Source organism: Xyrauchen texanus, chromosome 45, assembly GCF_025860055.1.
Source record: "Xyrauchen texanus isolate HMW12.3.18 chromosome 45, RBS_HiC_50CHRs, whole genome shotgun sequence".
In the NCBI taxonomy this organism is placed as follows: domain Eukaryota; kingdom Metazoa; phylum Chordata; class Actinopteri; order Cypriniformes; family Catostomidae; genus Xyrauchen; species Xyrauchen texanus.
The window spans coordinates 9526789-9544646 of record NC_068320.1 but is presented as its reverse complement, the minus strand read 5'-3'; the positions used below and the strand labels follow the sequence as shown (position 1 = coordinate 9544646).

General features: G+C 37.0%; 1 protein-coding gene across 1 annotated transcript in view; it reads right to left on the bottom strand.

Moving 5' to 3' along the window:
- Nucleotides 1–625: 625 nt before the first annotated feature.
- Nucleotides 626–17858, bottom strand: part of LOC127637680 (liprin-alpha-2-like) — a 68047-nt gene continuing 50814 nt past the window's right edge. The window contains exons 22-29 of the mRNA XM_052118868.1: nucleotides 16147–16179; nucleotides 13217–13392; nucleotides 12109–12206; nucleotides 11837–12012; nucleotides 11670–11738; nucleotides 11280–11436; nucleotides 5122–5213; nucleotides 626–3519 (exon numbers count right to left, since the gene is read on the bottom strand). Of these exons, the coding sequence (XP_051974828.1) occupies nucleotides 5155–5213; nucleotides 11280–11436; nucleotides 11670–11738; nucleotides 11837–12012; nucleotides 12109–12206; nucleotides 13217–13392; nucleotides 16147–16179 (768 nt within the window). The 3' untranslated portion in view covers nucleotides 626–3519; nucleotides 5122–5154. The remainder of the gene's footprint in view (nucleotides 3520–5121; nucleotides 5214–11279; nucleotides 11437–11669; nucleotides 11739–11836; nucleotides 12013–12108; nucleotides 12207–13216; nucleotides 13393–16146; nucleotides 16180–17858) is intronic.

Genomic DNA, 17858 nt, shown 5'->3' with positions numbered 1-17858 from the left:
ACTCATTATGCATATAGAAACTGATCATGGTACCCAATAGGAAGTAAGTTTACTCATTATGCCATAATATTTGCAAGCAATAATAATCTGTTGTATCAGTGATAGTATTATTTCAATGGTGGGTGTTGTATTAGCTCTTAAGGTATGAGAATGAAAAAAACATCATATTTCACCCCAAAATTTTAAGTAATTATATTTTGCTCAAAGAAAATAAAATATTTAATTTAATGGTCATAAATATTTGTGTTTTGAGATATTTTAATAAAAAAGCATATTTCGCCCAACATTCTCATTACTCTCAGTGCAGGCATTTTATTGCTCAGTAGTGATTTTTCACTGTAATTCAAATAATATAACACCATTATTTATTTATTTGATGGTAATGAGAATTTCAGGGGAGATGTGCTTTATATATATATATATATATATATCTCCTAAAAATAGGCTCCACTTTCTTACTTTTTCCTCATAATTTTGGGTTGAGGTGTAACTTGGACATGTTTTTGTTAGAGTTTGTGAAATTCACCAGTTTCCTGTGTGTATTATCTTTGCAACCCAAGCGCATTTCACATAATGCTATCAAATCTAATGACTTGAAGAAATGTCTTTGTAAAAAAATGCTTTTGACAGTACTTTTTATTGACAATGACAAGTTTTTTGATCACCACATAGTTTTGACCAAAATACAATCAGTAATAAATAAAAAAATGGACACAAAATAAAAAGATGATCTTTGCGTGCAAAACAGGGATATATAAACAGTTTTTGTGTCAGAAATAACTCAAAGACAGGAAGTCAATGGCTGTACAACAGTTTTCCCCTGAAACCTCAACAGAAACAGAGTTTTAAAACAGTTTTACACCAAAGTCACAGCAAGCAAAAGGTTTGCCTTTTAAAAATTGTAATCTGGACTTCAACAAGTTGATATACACTATGTTCACTATGAGCTAAGCCTGTCTTTTAGTTATTTCGCCTATGAGAAATAACATTGAGTGGGTTGGACCCTCTTGAATGAGGCCAGCTGATTGGTTGGTAAGTGGTCAGGTGTTCAGTGAATGACAGCAGGTGTGCCGTCATGCAGAGTGTTTGCTAAGTGATGCGAGTAGTACATTTCATAGTGGCACGCTCTGCTTTTCTGGGACATTTTGTTTTGCCCATGACAGATGACAATTTGATCCATAAATGGTTAGTGTTATGCATTCATTCTTGCCAAACATTAACATCCATGATGAGATGCTTTAAAGTCAACATGAAATCAACATTTACTTTATTGAAATATTTCATAATTTCCCCTCAAATTACTTTTCGTTTAAGCTTTCGTTTAAGTTTAGGCTGCGCAGGGTGGCAAAAATAATGTTAAGAAACAGCCAAATCTTTGGCACTGAGTGCACGTTTAAAGTCATGTAAGATGCCGTTCCTGTATCACGGTAAGGTCATAACTATGGGTGTGCAGCAAAGCCATTATCTGTATCTGTAACTATGACAAAATGATCTGTAACTGTATCCGTATTAGGATACAACCAGATGTGGGCGGGGTTTAAACCAGAAGTACGTCAAAACTAATTTTATAATGTAACTCTTATGTTTAGCTATAGCTTCTGTATATAAAGTATGCCTCAGACAGGCCTATTTAAATATAATAATAACAATAATATTACTTTTATTAAAATAATAATTATTATATTATTATTTGATTCAATTGTTGATATATTATTTATTTTTTCTCACCATATGAAGCTGAATATGTTGGCAAATTTTTTTAAATATTTTTTGTGTGTAATCTGTCTGTGTGCAGAAATATTCTGAATAAATGTATACTCTATGAAGTACTTAAACCACCATATGCAAATGGAGTCAAGAAAGTGGCCATCCGATCTGAACTTAAAATTACACATTCAAAAGGTTTACACTGTAGTAATATTGGCTTCACGGACTCATCATTGCTTTGTAATTTTCCATATTTTTATTAAAATTATCGCTTTATGCCTGTGCTCGTTACATTTTAAAGTCAAAAGCAAAGAATAACCCGATGATATCAAATTGCATGTAAACATGGTTTTCTTGCGTACGATTTTAAATAAGCAGCTTTTTGGTCACTAACAGCATATTGGTGTACATGTAGACAAACTTGCTGTTTTAGCTATTGAAACATTGAAAGTTTTTACATTGACAGTATTTGACTAATTATGCTTAATAAGCGGACAACATGTAAGGTCATATGAAATGGTTTCCTTTATCGGGGCAAGGTCAAAATGGTTCAAACCGAATGCCAAACTGATTTTTGGCCAGTATCCAGATTTCTGTTACATTTAAACACCTACTGACGTTCTTTCCGCCAAATACAATGTGTGCAAATGTTGTACACAACCCTATTTACATTTTAACGTCAAAAGCAGAGAATAACCTAGCAATTTCCAACGTGGTTTTCTTGCATTGTCAGATTATTAAAAAATAAGCTGATATTTGGTAGTTATCAGTAAATCACTAACAGTTGTAGCATTTTAAGCATTGTTTTGCTTTTCTGAAAACTTTCCACTAGTTAACACGGTAATTTAACGCCATTTTTGTGTTAACATAATATAAGTTATGGCAATAATGGCAAATAATGATAGATGTGAAACAAGACTACCATTGGGAAGACCTTCAGTCTCTATGTCCCGGTCCAAAAACCTCAAAAAGTGGGTGTGCAATCCACTGCAAACTGGTATTCACGTCTGGCTCCTTTCTAGTATGGAGTGCAAACCTTTTATGATCCAATCAATCAAATCAAACCAGTTCCCATCCTACTTAATTTTCTTACTGAATATCCTGTTTCACTCGGACGTTCAATTGGTTGAAAATGCCGTTTCATGTAGACTTTAAAATCTGACAAGCCTTTGAGCTCCATTCTGGCTTGAGTGATGTAACTGGTGGGACATGACAGGTACGTACAGCTCTCATTGGCCGGCAACATGAAGTGACATCTGAATGAGGTGGATGGGGCTTTCAACCAGCAGATCACAACAGGCCTCAAAACACATGAACAATCGAAATGAAAGTAATAGCATGTACAAAACATCTCTCTGGTCTAGGTGAAAAGATTGAAGAGCAGCATCATTTTTAACCTTGACGTTAAGGGACATAATCTTCACAAACTCTGAATATGTTCTTGTCTTTTTTCTTCAACGTTTTATACAGACATGTGTGTATATATATATATATATATATATTTATATCTATAAAAACATCTTTATTTATATTAATTTACAGATGAACCTACACATCCCCTGTAGAATAGATAGTATGTAAGCTGAAGTAGAAAGGGTGAGTGTGTGTTAGCACCTGTGGGGGGTGCCTGGGTTGTGGCCTTGGCTTGTTCAGTGCTGAGGAGGGGGTGTGGGGCTGGCACACCGTTAACCTCCCCCCTCCTCGCCCCATACTCTGGGGATTTTCTTGTTCTCTTGGCAGTGTGACTTCTCAGAATTCTTCATTTCACCCAGTGACCCTTCACGCAACTTCAAAGTATGACTCAAAATACATCTGGAACACAAACATTTTACATTTACAGATAAGAAGAAGCTGTAACTGTCTGTTATGGTTGATTTATCTATAAATCAAACAGCCAAGGCTTTTATCGTTTAGGTTAATTAATTATAATGGGAACAGTTTGAATAGAAATTCATTACATCTATTGTAGAATACTCTCTCATAAACTGAAGGTGCTGTCTGATTCTGCCAAAGTCAGTTTACTTTTAGTTTAAATTAGGAATTTCCAAATACCATTTTTTTTTTTTGTAAATGTTTGAGTACTGATCTTTCCTTTACGGTAATAGCTGGTACCTGTTTTTTTCTTTTCTGAATTCCATATTTAACTGTTTATTTCAATGTTATCATCAAAACAAGATCTTAATAAATGAATTAATTAAAACTGTAATTAAATCAAAAGAGAAAAATGTATTTTCAAAATAATACTGCATTATTTTTATCAAAGGAACCTCACAGCACAATCCAAAGTACAACATTGTAGCCACCTTCACATTTACATTCAACACTCTCAAAACAAGATCTATTTACTTTGAAGTGCCCAGCACATGCAGACTATATATTTTTCTCATCAAATTGCAGCCTTTGGTTTAAGCCTTATTGGTTTAATAATCACACTAGGACAAAACGCAATTTAATTTGTGAACAGAATGTTAACGCAATGACATTCGTACGACAGATGGTATCGGTTTTTGGTTTTGGAGCATTTGTACCAGAATCGATATCGGGACATATCTAGTTTAAAGTAATATGACATTAGAATATGACATCACTTTCAAAAAAGTACTATGGTGTTATGGGTACTATGGTATTTTTTGGAAATGGAGGCTACCAATGTAACCATTCAGGTTCTGCCACATTACTTGCTGTAAGGTCCTAAATATTCATGACAAAATATAGTCAAATAAAATTTCATTTATTGAAAGAAAAATGAAAGTACTATATAAAGTGTCAGTTCTATAAAGAGAATGATGAGGTCACAGAGAAAGCAGCAGAGATGACAGAGATGGTGATGTGTTACTTAAAAAGAAATACCATGATTTTACCATAGCACATGTCAAAAACATGGCATTACCATGGACCATGTCTAAAAAACTTTGTAATACCGAGGTACTTTTTATGAGAAAGATAACAGAATAGGCTATCGTTTGTGATAAAGGAAATAAAAAAAAAGGATATTTATTTTATAAAAGAAATTGCTTAATACCGTAAAGGCAAAGAAGTAAGTTAAGTATATACTTTATTGTACTACTCATGAAAAATATATAAGTGCCCTTTTTTATCCTTCCTCACCAGCTGAGGTCTGTGCATGGCACTGCTGCTCGCCAATAGAAGTCGTAAAACCAAATAAAACGTCCCAATTATGCTCAAATTTCAAGCTTGAGCCTTGTAATGGTGAAACAGCATTATATTGTATTCAAGTCGATGAGTCATTTTTAAATCCACTGCGGTTCGGAACAACAGAACATAGCATCACAACAGACATGGAGGGGAACAACTTAATTCAGTTTTGCACTAAAGCAAACTTACAAAGTGTGAAAACTACATGAGTAACTGGATCAACTTTATTATACACGTGTGTGCGGATATGAGACTCACAGCTTATATTTCACATAAAGTCTTTGTCTTCTCTCAGCAAGAGTAGGTCCTCACAGTGGAACTGTCCAAGCGCTGTAATGCTGATGGCCCGACTGCAAGGAAACAAAGACATTCAGAGAATAAGCTCCCATATTTACACTAGACATCTGCTCTCTCTGACCATGTACAAGCTGCAAAATTTTGGGAGTGACGACCCCATTTAAATGTGAGAGTGAATCTCTTGTGGACAGGAATTGTACTCCTGGTGTCAACCTTTATAAAACAAGCCCAATATTAGTAATGTAATCCAATTCTAGTCGACGTAAACCCTGTGTGTCATTTAGTGGCAGAACTAATCGACTAGATTGTGCAATCCCTATTGTATTTAGCTGCAGTATGTACATGGTATCTCTATCTAATTGTACATAGTGTACATCATCCCAGTCACAATGTCCACAAGCAACCAGTTGCAAAAACGATCACATGGTTAGTTGGATAGTCACCAAGTGAATTCCCTAGTGTCTCCCTGCTGCAAGCAGTTAATATCCACACAAAGACTAGAGGAACCAGCACATTAGGCATGTCCAGCAACACTGAAGTAAAACACTGTTCTTCAGACTATGAGAGATGCACCACATTTTGATTCAACCAGTGTAGTCTTTTAACTCAAAGCAAGTAGTGATGTTTTACGATGCAATTTTATAAAGTTTTACTAACGTTCTAATGTGTCCTAATTTGTTCTAGCATAGATTGGTTCATTTGGGGTGTTTTTTTATTGCATTTATAATTTCCAATGTTACAGGTAGCCTAAATGGTACTTCGGATAAGAGGAGATATTAAGATATCCTGGCTGGGTTCACAAAAATGTTCTTAAGAAGAAGGATACATTTTAAGAAGTTTGTAAGAAGCTTCCTTACCGTGCATTCAGACCAGAGGCGGCGAGAGCGTCAAAATCCGCTCTGACTGCCCTGCCAACAACGCTATCATAGATTCGAGGACGCTCTGATGTAGTTGAAATAGGCAGCAATGCTCATTCTCGGAATGCCGACATTTCACAAGTAGCGTATATCTTCATGAAATCAATGTGAAAGTAAGAAATCAATCGATGTTTCGAAAAGAAATAGAAAATTAAGGTTGTTTGTTACCAAAATAAACAAAATAAAATACATTAGTAATAATAACTTTTGTCCTGGTTGTGTAGTGCAATGGGTGAAATCAGTGTTTTATTACGGGAAAACCCGCCAGGGCAATAATTTGTTTCTCCATTTTGTCTTTGGAACTAATGTTAGGTGGGAACCAAAGTTTACACAGTTGCGTTCTCTACACTTCGCTAGAGCGGAGCACTTCTATATTCCAATAGGTTGCTGCCGAACCGCGTCAAAGTTCATTAACATTATGTTGCCTGCACTTTAACTTTCTTCTGATGCCCACATCGCTCAAGACACGCCAGCCACGGACGCGCCGCTTCTCGCCGCCGAGAGACGTTGGCTGAGATATAAAATGACTGACTTCCGGTCGATTTGATGCTCTCGACGCCTCTGCTCTGAATGCACCATTAATGAAATTCATAAAGGTCTCAAACATTGTCTTAAGAACGTTTTTTTTCTTAAGAATAAAATGGCTTTGACATTGTCTGATTACACTAGCCTGCTCATGAGGCTGCCTTGTCTAATGCAACAAAATAAATTCTTCAACACTGGTAAATCATAACGATAAAGGTATCTTTCTATGAAACGTTTTTGAAGAAGAAGCAAGTACATCGCAGTTATTTTTTGTATGTAAAATGCGTGAGATGTAGTAGTTTACAGACATTAACCACCATGGGAGAATTTACTTGGTTGTAACCATTTGACAACTTCTAATTTGACATAGAAGAAAAGAAAGAAAAACTTAAGATGACAAGAGCTGAAGGGTCTTGTTGAGGAAATTACTGCAAGGAAAATGTTCATCTAGGAAAGCTTGATAATTATATCAATTTGGAAATTAAGAGGCGGGCTTGGGAAAGGTAGGCGGAGGACAGTCTCAGCTTTCCAATAATATCATTTTTATGTTTCTATGGACAATGCAGCACATCCGTTTTGGCCTAAAATCACATAAACAGCCCATTGCGCCTTTCGACTCAACATGACAGAATTTACTTTTGGGATTTAAGACAACTGTGAGGTTATCCTAATTTTAAGATTTAAGGTGTTACAATGATTTTTAAGAATTGTTTTTCTAAAATGTCAATTCTTAACTTTTATTCATTACCTCTTATGTGTGGACATTGTATTTTGGCTTCACTATACGCAACGCATAATTGAAATGAATTTAAACTGACTGAATCCTTTTCACAAGACTCTAGACTTTCATTTAAGAGTTAAACTTCTGCTGCACCGAGTCACGTGACACAACAACATGACGTCGATTTCCAAGAAACGCTTATACGGGTGTAGAGCCAATAAGGTTTTTCATTGAAACCTGTTTGGTTGTAAAGAGCAGCATCTCTAGTTTCGTTTGATATGCCGCTTAAAAATTAATTCATGTTTCAAGCGTCAGTGCGCTGAAAAACATGATGTACACATTTGTGGATTTTATGACATTACTCCCTCAAAAGTTGAACAAAAAAAACATGTTAGTTATTTTAAATGTGGCTAATTTTGCTTCGTTTTAATATAAATGTTGTCTATATTTTATTTTGTTATCTCCGTACTATATGGTTCTATTCATTAACATTAGTAAATGCATTTCTATATTCACTGTGTATTTTCACATTGAGAATCAATGGGTTCTTCCAAAAAACTGAAACATTTTACTTTCAGATTCTTTATATGGAGTTAGGATGAAAATAAGGTGCATCTCAAACTGAGACCAGTGCCGACAGACAGCATGCTGGAGATGAAGTCATTCCCTAATTAGGGAGCAAAGGAGCATCCTGTAGCTTTCCTATGCAGCTAAGTGCATTCACTCCTAAAATCTGACAAACCTCAGTTTCAGGCTACAGATGATGTTTGGAGCACTCAACATGTTTGACAGACATGGGACAATGATAATCAGTACATAGATTCAGAATGTATAATGTATCATTTTATTTTAACATTGTTGACAGTGATTGGATGATGCTGACCATTACTTTTAATCAGAATTAATTATGCTAATTTCTGATGTAATGTCTGTAATGTCTCAAAAACATGAATAACCAACACTCCTGGAAAAGAATGTTTCATGAATCCGGCCCCTGACAGCACCAAATGCAACGCAACAAAATAACACAGAAGTACGAAACATTCGCAATTTCCGTCCCAAAACTTTGTCTGAATAATTTAGTTGATAAATTCTTGGAATGTGTAATTTGGCATCCAAACCACAAAAAAACATCTTAGTTTATAAATGATAATAAAAAAGGACCATTAGTACGATATTCCAAAATGAGTCTTATAGAGTTCATTTAATAATTGTCATGCATGTTTTCAATCTGACAATTTTTTTGTAAAATATATTTTACAGTTTGCATATTTATACCTGTTGGTATACCATGACCAATGTATGCCTCAATGTTGAAGCCAAATGCAAACGAGTTGACATATTTGCACTCCACTGTTTGCAGTCACTGTAGATGACAGGTATATTTGACAGCAGAGAGGACAGGAGACAGAGACGAGGTAAAGGGGTACGAGTACAGTATAGGGGTGGGGGGGTCTGGAATGCCACACGATTGGAGGCTCCGTTATATCTGACCTTGAAACCAGTCCAAATACATGTCGTCAGGACTGTCATCCATCACCTCATACAGGACTACAGCAGCAGTCCATAGAAAACAACAAAAACACAGTCAGACCAGTGTGTGTGTCTGTTTGATAGTGTCTGATCATAGTATTCTATGGAAGCCCATTTCCGCCACATATTAAGATACCAAGTCATAATTCATTGAATCAAATAATAATTTTTTTTTACTGTGTATCATAAATATGACATAATATCTAAATTGACTTGGAAATTACTTTTTTCTTTATGTTGTTGAAACAGGCTTCCATATTATTCACTGTATACTGCTTATTTATTTCTTAAAGGTTCACTCAGTCATTTTTTCCTCAACCGAAATGTTTTACGAATAAATAAATGAATTGTAATTTTGAAACATGTTTAAAATTATGAACACTCACATGAGATGAAGAATCCAATCATATCAGTTTCCTTATCAAAGCTGGTTAATCTTGCATGAAGAGAGTCCCCCTCATGGGGGCTGCCAGGATAGGATCACAAGACCAGCTGAATACAACTCAACACTTTCACTCATGGATTAAATCATGCATTGCTGACTGCGAATAGTGAATTTCTGCAATGGCATCTGTCACTGAAAACAATTGTAGCTGCATCGATGCCACTAGGTGTCAGTGCAAGTCCAAGATGTCATAAACACAATTACTGAATGCACCTTTAAGAGGGTGAGTGAAACAGTAGTCCTTATTCCACAGTAATGGTTAGTTTGCCGTTTCTGTACATAGCCCCTGTCTTTTAAAATACTGCTTTCCCACTTACTGAATAGGACACAGTATCCTATGGAAGCCCATTCCAACGATATGGGGAAAAAAATTGCTTTGGTAAGTAATACAAATTATATACTAAATCATATTTGATATAAAAATTCATAATTATAAGATTCAAAGGCATATTTTTGAGATCGAACATAGAATAGAAACCTTTATTTTGGTCACACTTTACACATAATTGTTTTGCCTATATACAGTGAAATTCTTTTTTTTTTTTTCACATATCCCAGCTAAGCTGGTTCAGAGTGCAGGTCAGCCATGATACAGTACCCCTGGAGCAGATAGGGTCAAGGGCCTTGCTCAAGGCCCCAACAGTGGCATCTTGGCGGTGCTGGGGCTTGAATCCCCAACCTTCTGGTCAATAACCCAGAGCCTCAACCGCTGAGCCATCACTGCCTAAATATCAAATATGATATGACTTACCAAAGTATTCCAAAGACTTCCATAGTATTAATTTAATACTTCCTACAGTTTTAGTTTTGTTTTGTTTATTTCTTTTTAAAGGTAGGTAATTCCATTTTTTGTATGCATGGAAACTTGGATGACCAACTTCATTTCCTTTAAATAAAAAAATTAATTACATTTCAGGTTGTTTACCACCAAAACCAATAATATGGCTTCAGAAGACTTGGAATATGATGCGTGGATTTCATGGATCACATTTATGCTTCTTTAGGGTCCTATTTCAAGTTTTAAAGTGAGTCATTAGTTACCTTTCATTGCATTGAAAAGACTGACCAAAATATTCATTACAATTTGTACTTTTTGTTAAATTGTTTTTATTTCTGGCATGCCCGATTCCCAATGCGCTCTAGGTCCTCGTGGTGGCGTAGTGACTTGCCTCAATCTGGGTGGCGGGGGACGAATCTCAGTTGCCTCCGCGTCTGAGACCGTCAATCCGCACATCTTATCATGTGGCTTGTTGAGCGCACTACCGCAGAGACGTAGCACGTGTGGAGGCTTCACGCTATTCTCCACGGCATCCACGCACAACTCACCACGTGCCCCACCAAAAGTGAGAACCACATTATAGCGACCACGAGGAGGGTAACCCAAGAGACTCAAACCACCCTAACAAACGGCCCATTGGTTGCTTAGGAGACCTGACTGGAGTCACTCAGCATGCCCTGGATTCGAACTTGCAACTCCAGATGTGGTAGTCAGCGTCTTTACTTGCTGACCTACCCAGGCCCCCATTTTTGTTACATTTGTAATCGTTGTGATCCACATAAAAATAATATGTGGTTGAGTTAATTGTAGTATTTTCAGTTTTTGGGTGACCTATTCCTTTAATATTCTCTTTCTAGACTTATTATTTGATCAGACATTTTAAACCAACTTACATAGAAAATGCTAAATAACTATTTTCGAAATGATGACTGGGCACCACATAAATGAAACATGCAACATAGTAAGATTAAGTGACGACAATGTAGTATTTACCACTGCATAGAGCATAAAGTAGTAGGCGATATACAATACATATTCTGCGCAGTACACAGGATGCTAGAATTCCTTTTACAACTTAGGAATCTGTCTCACACTACATTGATCTTTTCCCAACCAGAGTTTTCAGTGCTTGTGTTTGTGCACCAGCATGTGCCCTGAATAGTAGCATGTGTATTTGCAAAATCAGTTGCAATGTCTCACCCTCGGGTGGCAGTCTGCGTGAGTGTGCAGAGGTGGCAGTGAGACGGAAGCCTGCAGGCAGGGTCTCCGCTGAGCCGGGCATCATGCTGATTCCGTGAACGTCCCGTGGAGGAAACTGCCTCCTCCATGACGGCCCTCTGAAGTCTTTCTTATCACACTGCACACAGTCCAGAAACAAATTCAGACCACAGTCATTACATAATGCTATATCTGCCTTGAGCTTAGCTGTCTAAAGATGTTACGCTGGCTTTATTCCCAAACCTAGTGGGCTGCCTAAAGAGGCCATATCAGTTACTTCAGTTAAGGTGCTACTTTAGAAGGCAGCTTTGAAGAGAGCTATTGTCTCCTGTTCAAATGTGTGGGAAATATAATTAAAAAAATCTGCTTAACCTCATCTAATCGTCTTTCTGTTCCCAGTGCCAGCAAGTTGTTGTACTCTCGTTCCAGAATTTGTCTCGCCTGTGGGTGGAAAGGGGGGAGAGGAGAAAATCATTCAAATGTACTTCCTTTAAAATAAAAAGGCAGCAATTGTAGTGCGAGTGAATGTGTGTGGAGACCTGAGTGTTTTGGTTGGGGATCTGCAGCAACAGGGCGAGACTGCTATAGTCAAAGTTGTCATCGAGTGCGATAAGCGCCCCGTGCACGCCGCTCTCTAACAGGATGTTGGCATAATCGCGGAGACCGATGCCTTGAATCCAACGGATCACACGCTCGTTGGTCCACACTAGCACGTCTTGGCCATAATGAAACATGACAAAGTGGACTTAGCAAGATGTCACAAATATCAGTCAATGAAATAAAATAGACAGCTTTTGCAGGCTGTATGTACCTCTGATCTCATGTTGGCTGCTCTCTCTGCGTCTCTCCAGATCTTTCCTGTCATAGTTGAGCTTCTTCAAACACATAATGCCGTACTGCAGACTGGTTCTGTTACCATTTTGAAGCTTCAGTTAATGCAGCTTAATATCATCATCTAATCACCCTTGTGTCGTCTGAAACCTGCGTGGATTGCTTTTATGGTGCTTTTTGGTGTTTTCTGGAGTTTATTCTAATTGTATGGAAAATGTTCTGCTAACTATCGCCTTATGTTCCACAAAAGAAAGAAAGAAAGAAATACAGGTTTGAAATGACACACTAAAAAGAATGGAAATCAGCTCTATTGAAATACTAAACCAGTACACTTGAAATCAACTTAATACATTTATGTTTGAGATGAGAACATGATTATATTGTGTAAAGTCCAAGTGATATTCAACATAGTGATCAAAAAGTGATATGATCACATTGCTTTGAAATGTTCAAATGGAATCAGACTTCCACGGATGGTGTTACTGATTGCTCAATTAACTTATTTAAAATGAGCTAATGCAAATACAAATCTTCTTAATTTCATTGTGTTTAATCTATCTAAAGGGCAGCCAAAAAAAAACAAAAAGAAAAACGGTGCCACTATTTTTGATTGCTCAAATCTTAAAAATGTATAAAAGTTGGGGCCTGGGTTGCTCAGCGAGTATTGACGCTGACTACCACACATGGAGTCACGAGTTCAAATCGTTGGTATGCTGAGTAACTCCAGCCAGGTCTCCTAAGCAACCAAATTGGCCCAGTTGTTAGGGAGGGTAGAGTCACATGGGGTAACCTCCTCATGGTCATGATTAGTGGTTCTCGCTCTCAATGGGGCGCGTGGGAAGTTGTGCGTGGATCGCGGAGAGTAGCATGAGCCTCCACATGCTGTGAGTCTGCGCGGTGTCATGCACAACGAGTCACGAGTTCTGTGCTAGCTCCTTCTAGTTTAATCATTATCTAATTTCAATTAAATTCCCTACTACAATCCTTAACCAAAAGTAGAGTTCAAGAACAAGGTCCTGATTCAAGAACACATTCTTTGACTATTAAAACTGATAGAGAAAAGAGTCATTTATTTTTGGAATCTTTACCTGTGAAAGCTGTCCACCATTTTTAAATGCACCCTGAGGTCTTTCTTGGTGAGATGGTCCAGCATGCGTGCATCCACCAAACACTCCATGAAGTAGCTGCGGTACTGAGGTAGACCTAGACTGGGCAGCCACTCGTTCCCAATCCATTCGTGGTTCATATCCCCGTATGCCAGTGTCTAAATGACATTTACAACACTTATATTAAAAAATCATGCCATTGCAGTCTAACTAAAACAATCTACTTTTGTTTGTCTAGTCTATACACTGTACAAAGTCTTAGTGGTACATGGGGCAATGACTTATGAAATGAATATTGTAAATATTCCAATAAAATCCACCATTCTTGTACTAAAGAAAGTACTTTTCAATTTACATTTTACATTTACATTTTATGCATTTGGCAGACGCTTTTATCCAAAGCGACTTACAGAGCCCTTATTACAGGGACAATCCCCCCGGAGCAACCTGGAGTTAAGTGCCTTGCTCAAGGACACAATGGTGGTGGCTGTGGGGTTTGAACCAGTGTCCTTCTGATTACCAGATTACCAGTTATGTGCTTAGACCACTACACCACCACCACTCCAATTCCATTATCAACCTCTTTTCAAAAAACAAATTCAAACCCAAATAAAATGCAGTTGATTCCCACATTAAATCACTCTGACTCATCCCTCAATTAAACAAATGTGAAACACTTGTTACAGAGGTCTATGGGGCAAGGCATTCCAGTGAGTTAAAAGTCTGAAGAAATGTGCTTTCGTTTCAGATGTATTGAAACTGGGTTCATTACTCAAAGCTTCAGTACACTGTTTTTGACCAGCAGATGGCAGAAAATTGAACAAAGTGCACCTAATTAATGGTTCTCCAAACAGTGTTCGAATGGAGCAGAGGCTACGAGTTATGGGACCCCAAATGTAGATTAGGAAATAACTTTGCTTGTTGTCTGGACATAACATTTTAGCAAGTATTTGTATTACAATATTGGGACCCACTTTATAATATGTGTCTTTAAAAACTAAGTGCTTAACCATTTGATACAATGTACTTATTATGTATATATGTGTTGATGCATTGTACTTCTATTTAACGTACCTGCATTAAATTACATCTGTAGTTACACTGTTAACCTTACCTAAACCCAACCCTACCCCAATCCTTACACTAACGTAACCCTAAACCCGTACCTCAACCTCAGTAGCAGCTAATTTTAATTTTGTGAGAATTTGGCAGAACAATATGTAGTTACTCAATAAATAAATTGTATTGTATGTATTTTTATGTTAGTACATACAGTAGTAGTTCAAGAGACTACTGGCTTTACAGATAGATACAGTTGAAGTCAGAAGTTTACAAACATCTTAGCCAAATACATTTAATCTCAAATTTCACAATTCCTGATATTTAATCGTAGAAAGCATTCCCTGTCTTAGGTCAGTTAGGATCACTACTTTATTTTAAGAATGTGAAATATCAGAATAATATTCTGGCCAATTTTGGCCCATTCCTTCAGACAGAACTGGTGTAACGGAGTCAGGTTTGTAGGCCTCTTTGCTCGCACAAGCTTTTTCAGTTCTGTTCACACATTTTCTATCAAATTGAGGTTAGGGCTTTGTGATGGCCATTCCAATACCTTGACTTTGTTGTCCTTAAGCATTTTTGCCACAACTTTGGAGGAATGCTTGGGGTCATTGTCCATTTGGAAGACCCATTTATGACCAAGCTTTAACTTCCTGGCTGATATCTTAAAATGTTGCTTCAATATATCCACATAAATGTCCTTCCTCATGATGCCATCTATTTTGTGAAGAGCATCATCTCTCTTGCAGCAAAGCACCCCCACATCATGATGCTGCCACCCCCATGCTTCACGGTTGGGATGGTGATCTTCAGCTGTCAAGCCTCACCCTTTTCCTCCAAACATATTGATGGTCATTATGGCCAAACAGTTCCATTTTTGTTTCATCAAACCAGAGGACATTTATCCAAATAGTTAGATCTTTGTCCCCATGTGCACTTGCAAACTGTAGTCTAGCTTTTTTATGGCGGTTTTGGAGCAGTGAAGTCTTTATGTCGATATAGGACTCGTTTTACTGTGGATATAGATACTTGTAATCTGTCAACCTGTTTCCTCCAGCATCTTCACAAGGTGATTTGCTGTTGTTCTGGGATTGATCTGCACTTTCGCACCAAACAACGTTTATCTCTAGGAGACAGAGAATGTGTCTCCTTCCTGAGTGGTACGATGGCTGCGTGGTCCCATGATGTTTATACTTGCGTACTGTTGTTTGAACAGATGAACTAGGTACTTTCAGGCATTAGGAAATTGCTCCCAAGAATGAACCAGACTTGTGGAGGTCCACAATGTTTTTTTTTTCTGAGGTCTTGGCTGTTTTATTTAGATTTTCCCATGATGTCAAGCAAAGAGGCACTGAGTTTGAAGGTTGGCCTTAAATTACATCCACAGGTACACCTCCAGTTAACTCCAAATAGCCAATTAGCCTATCAGAAGCTAAATGGCTAATAATCTGGAATCTTCCAAGCTGCTTAAAGGCACAGTTAACTTGATGTATGTAAACTTCTGACCCACTGGAATTGTAATTGTCAATTAAAAGTGAAACAATATGTCTGTAAACAATTGTTGGAAAAATTACTCGTCATGCACGACGCAGACGTCCTAAACGACTTGACAAAACTATAGTTTACAAATATTAAATCTGTAGTGTGGTTAAAAAATAAATAAGACAATGTCTAATGTGAACATGTATAGAGTGTTAAGGCAATATCTTTTAACAGTTTAACTGTTTGATTACTATAATTTGTATGTTTATTCCAGTACTGTACAAGTGCCCGTTAGACATCCATTGTAAGTGCATTTTTAAATGTATGTTTTGTGCTTGAAAAGAATGAGTATAAAACTGTTATACTCTTACCTGTGACCAGCTGCCCTCTTCTGACGCTGACTTCTGTGGGGTGAAGCACAAGAAAATACATTTTATCCATACTATTTTCTGTAAACCTTTTCACAATGTACACATTTACTTTGAAATGCACGTATCTACAAATACATTCTTTGTTTTTGTAATATCAGTTCAGATATCCCACATATTCACCCAATCATACATAGCTAATGAACTGTACTAATTTGGTAAGTTTTAACATTTCTGCAACACAAGTATGTACTGAAAGAGCAAAGGCATGCAAACACACAACAGACTTCAACATTACACACAAACTACATTAAATACAAACGACATGCCTGCATTTTTACTGTGCTAATGACGACCATGCACTTTAATCTGCTATACAGTATAACGGTTTCCATTACAGACTTGTGTTCTCGGTTTACAGTGATTGTTATGTTGATGAGAGGTACGGTATGAGGTAAGCTGTGATTGGGATCCTATTTTGACTTTACAAGAAGGCTCAATGGGAAATAATGAGGTTCGTTTTTTCTCCATTTACTGATTTCGTTTGATTTGAACTTGAGAACGTCCATTCAGCCTTGGTTTTGTCAGAGATGTTCTATGGGAAATAAGGGCCTCTATCATTGCTGGTTCACCCATCTAAAGATCATTAGTTTTGGATGTAATAGCAAAATCTATGAGCTGAATATGGAGACATAAAAGTATTCAGACTTGAATTGATGAAACCTCGAAGTTGTGATAATCGTCCAATTTCTTGTAAAGGTTATTTACAGTGTCTCGCTTACAGTGGGCTCCAAAAGTCTGAAATTGCTGGTAAAAACACTGCTACTTTGCATTCTTTTCTCATTTAATTAAAAATTTTCAAAATCCTAAAATGTTAAAATCATTAAACAGTTTTTTTCCCCTCCAGAATTTGAATGTGGGCTTTTGGATCTCACTGTATGATTGTGTCACAGGAGTGTAAGGTTAATCTCAATGATGAATTCTGTGTGTAAATTACTAATATGACATTTTTGTGATATGTTTGTTTATGCTCATAGACATGCTTCTTTTAGATAGTGAAGACATCAAAAAGAGTGTAAGAGGGCATATCTGAGAAAAATATCGGTCTAAATCCAGTCCCTAGTTCAGCAGCACACACTTTCAGTGTTTTCCACTTTTGATGGAGGATACTGTTATGATGTGGATGAGAGGCATAAACATAGCAAAATCGTGCTGTCAGTTAATTCAACATTTTCATTGAGATTAATCGGACAATTTTTTGTTATTAATCGCAGATTTTGATAGTACTGAAATTTGACTCTAAATATACTTCTTTTTCTGACAAAAAAATATGTAACAATATAACGCTTTAGTAACATTTTCCAAACAAAGCCTGTCACAGTATAAAGATAGAAATGCACTAAAATAGCACCAATTCAAGTTACATTAAGCGTTCCCGAAAGTCTAATTCGGAGTTTGACTAATTGAAAGAACTAGTCATTCAATGCAATGGGTGTTAAATCTCTTACACTCTCATCCTCAGCAATAATAATCTGCTGGTAGACTGTGGCTATCCACATTGTTACAGTAATCGCGAAACAGTGTTCATGATTCGCATCAGGGAGTCAACGTCAGCGTCAAACACTGCTTTGAACTCCACATGAAAAGCGCTTGCAGACAAAAACATCCCATTATAGTAATAGTTGGCGTACTTAGTGGTAATTAAAATGTGCCTT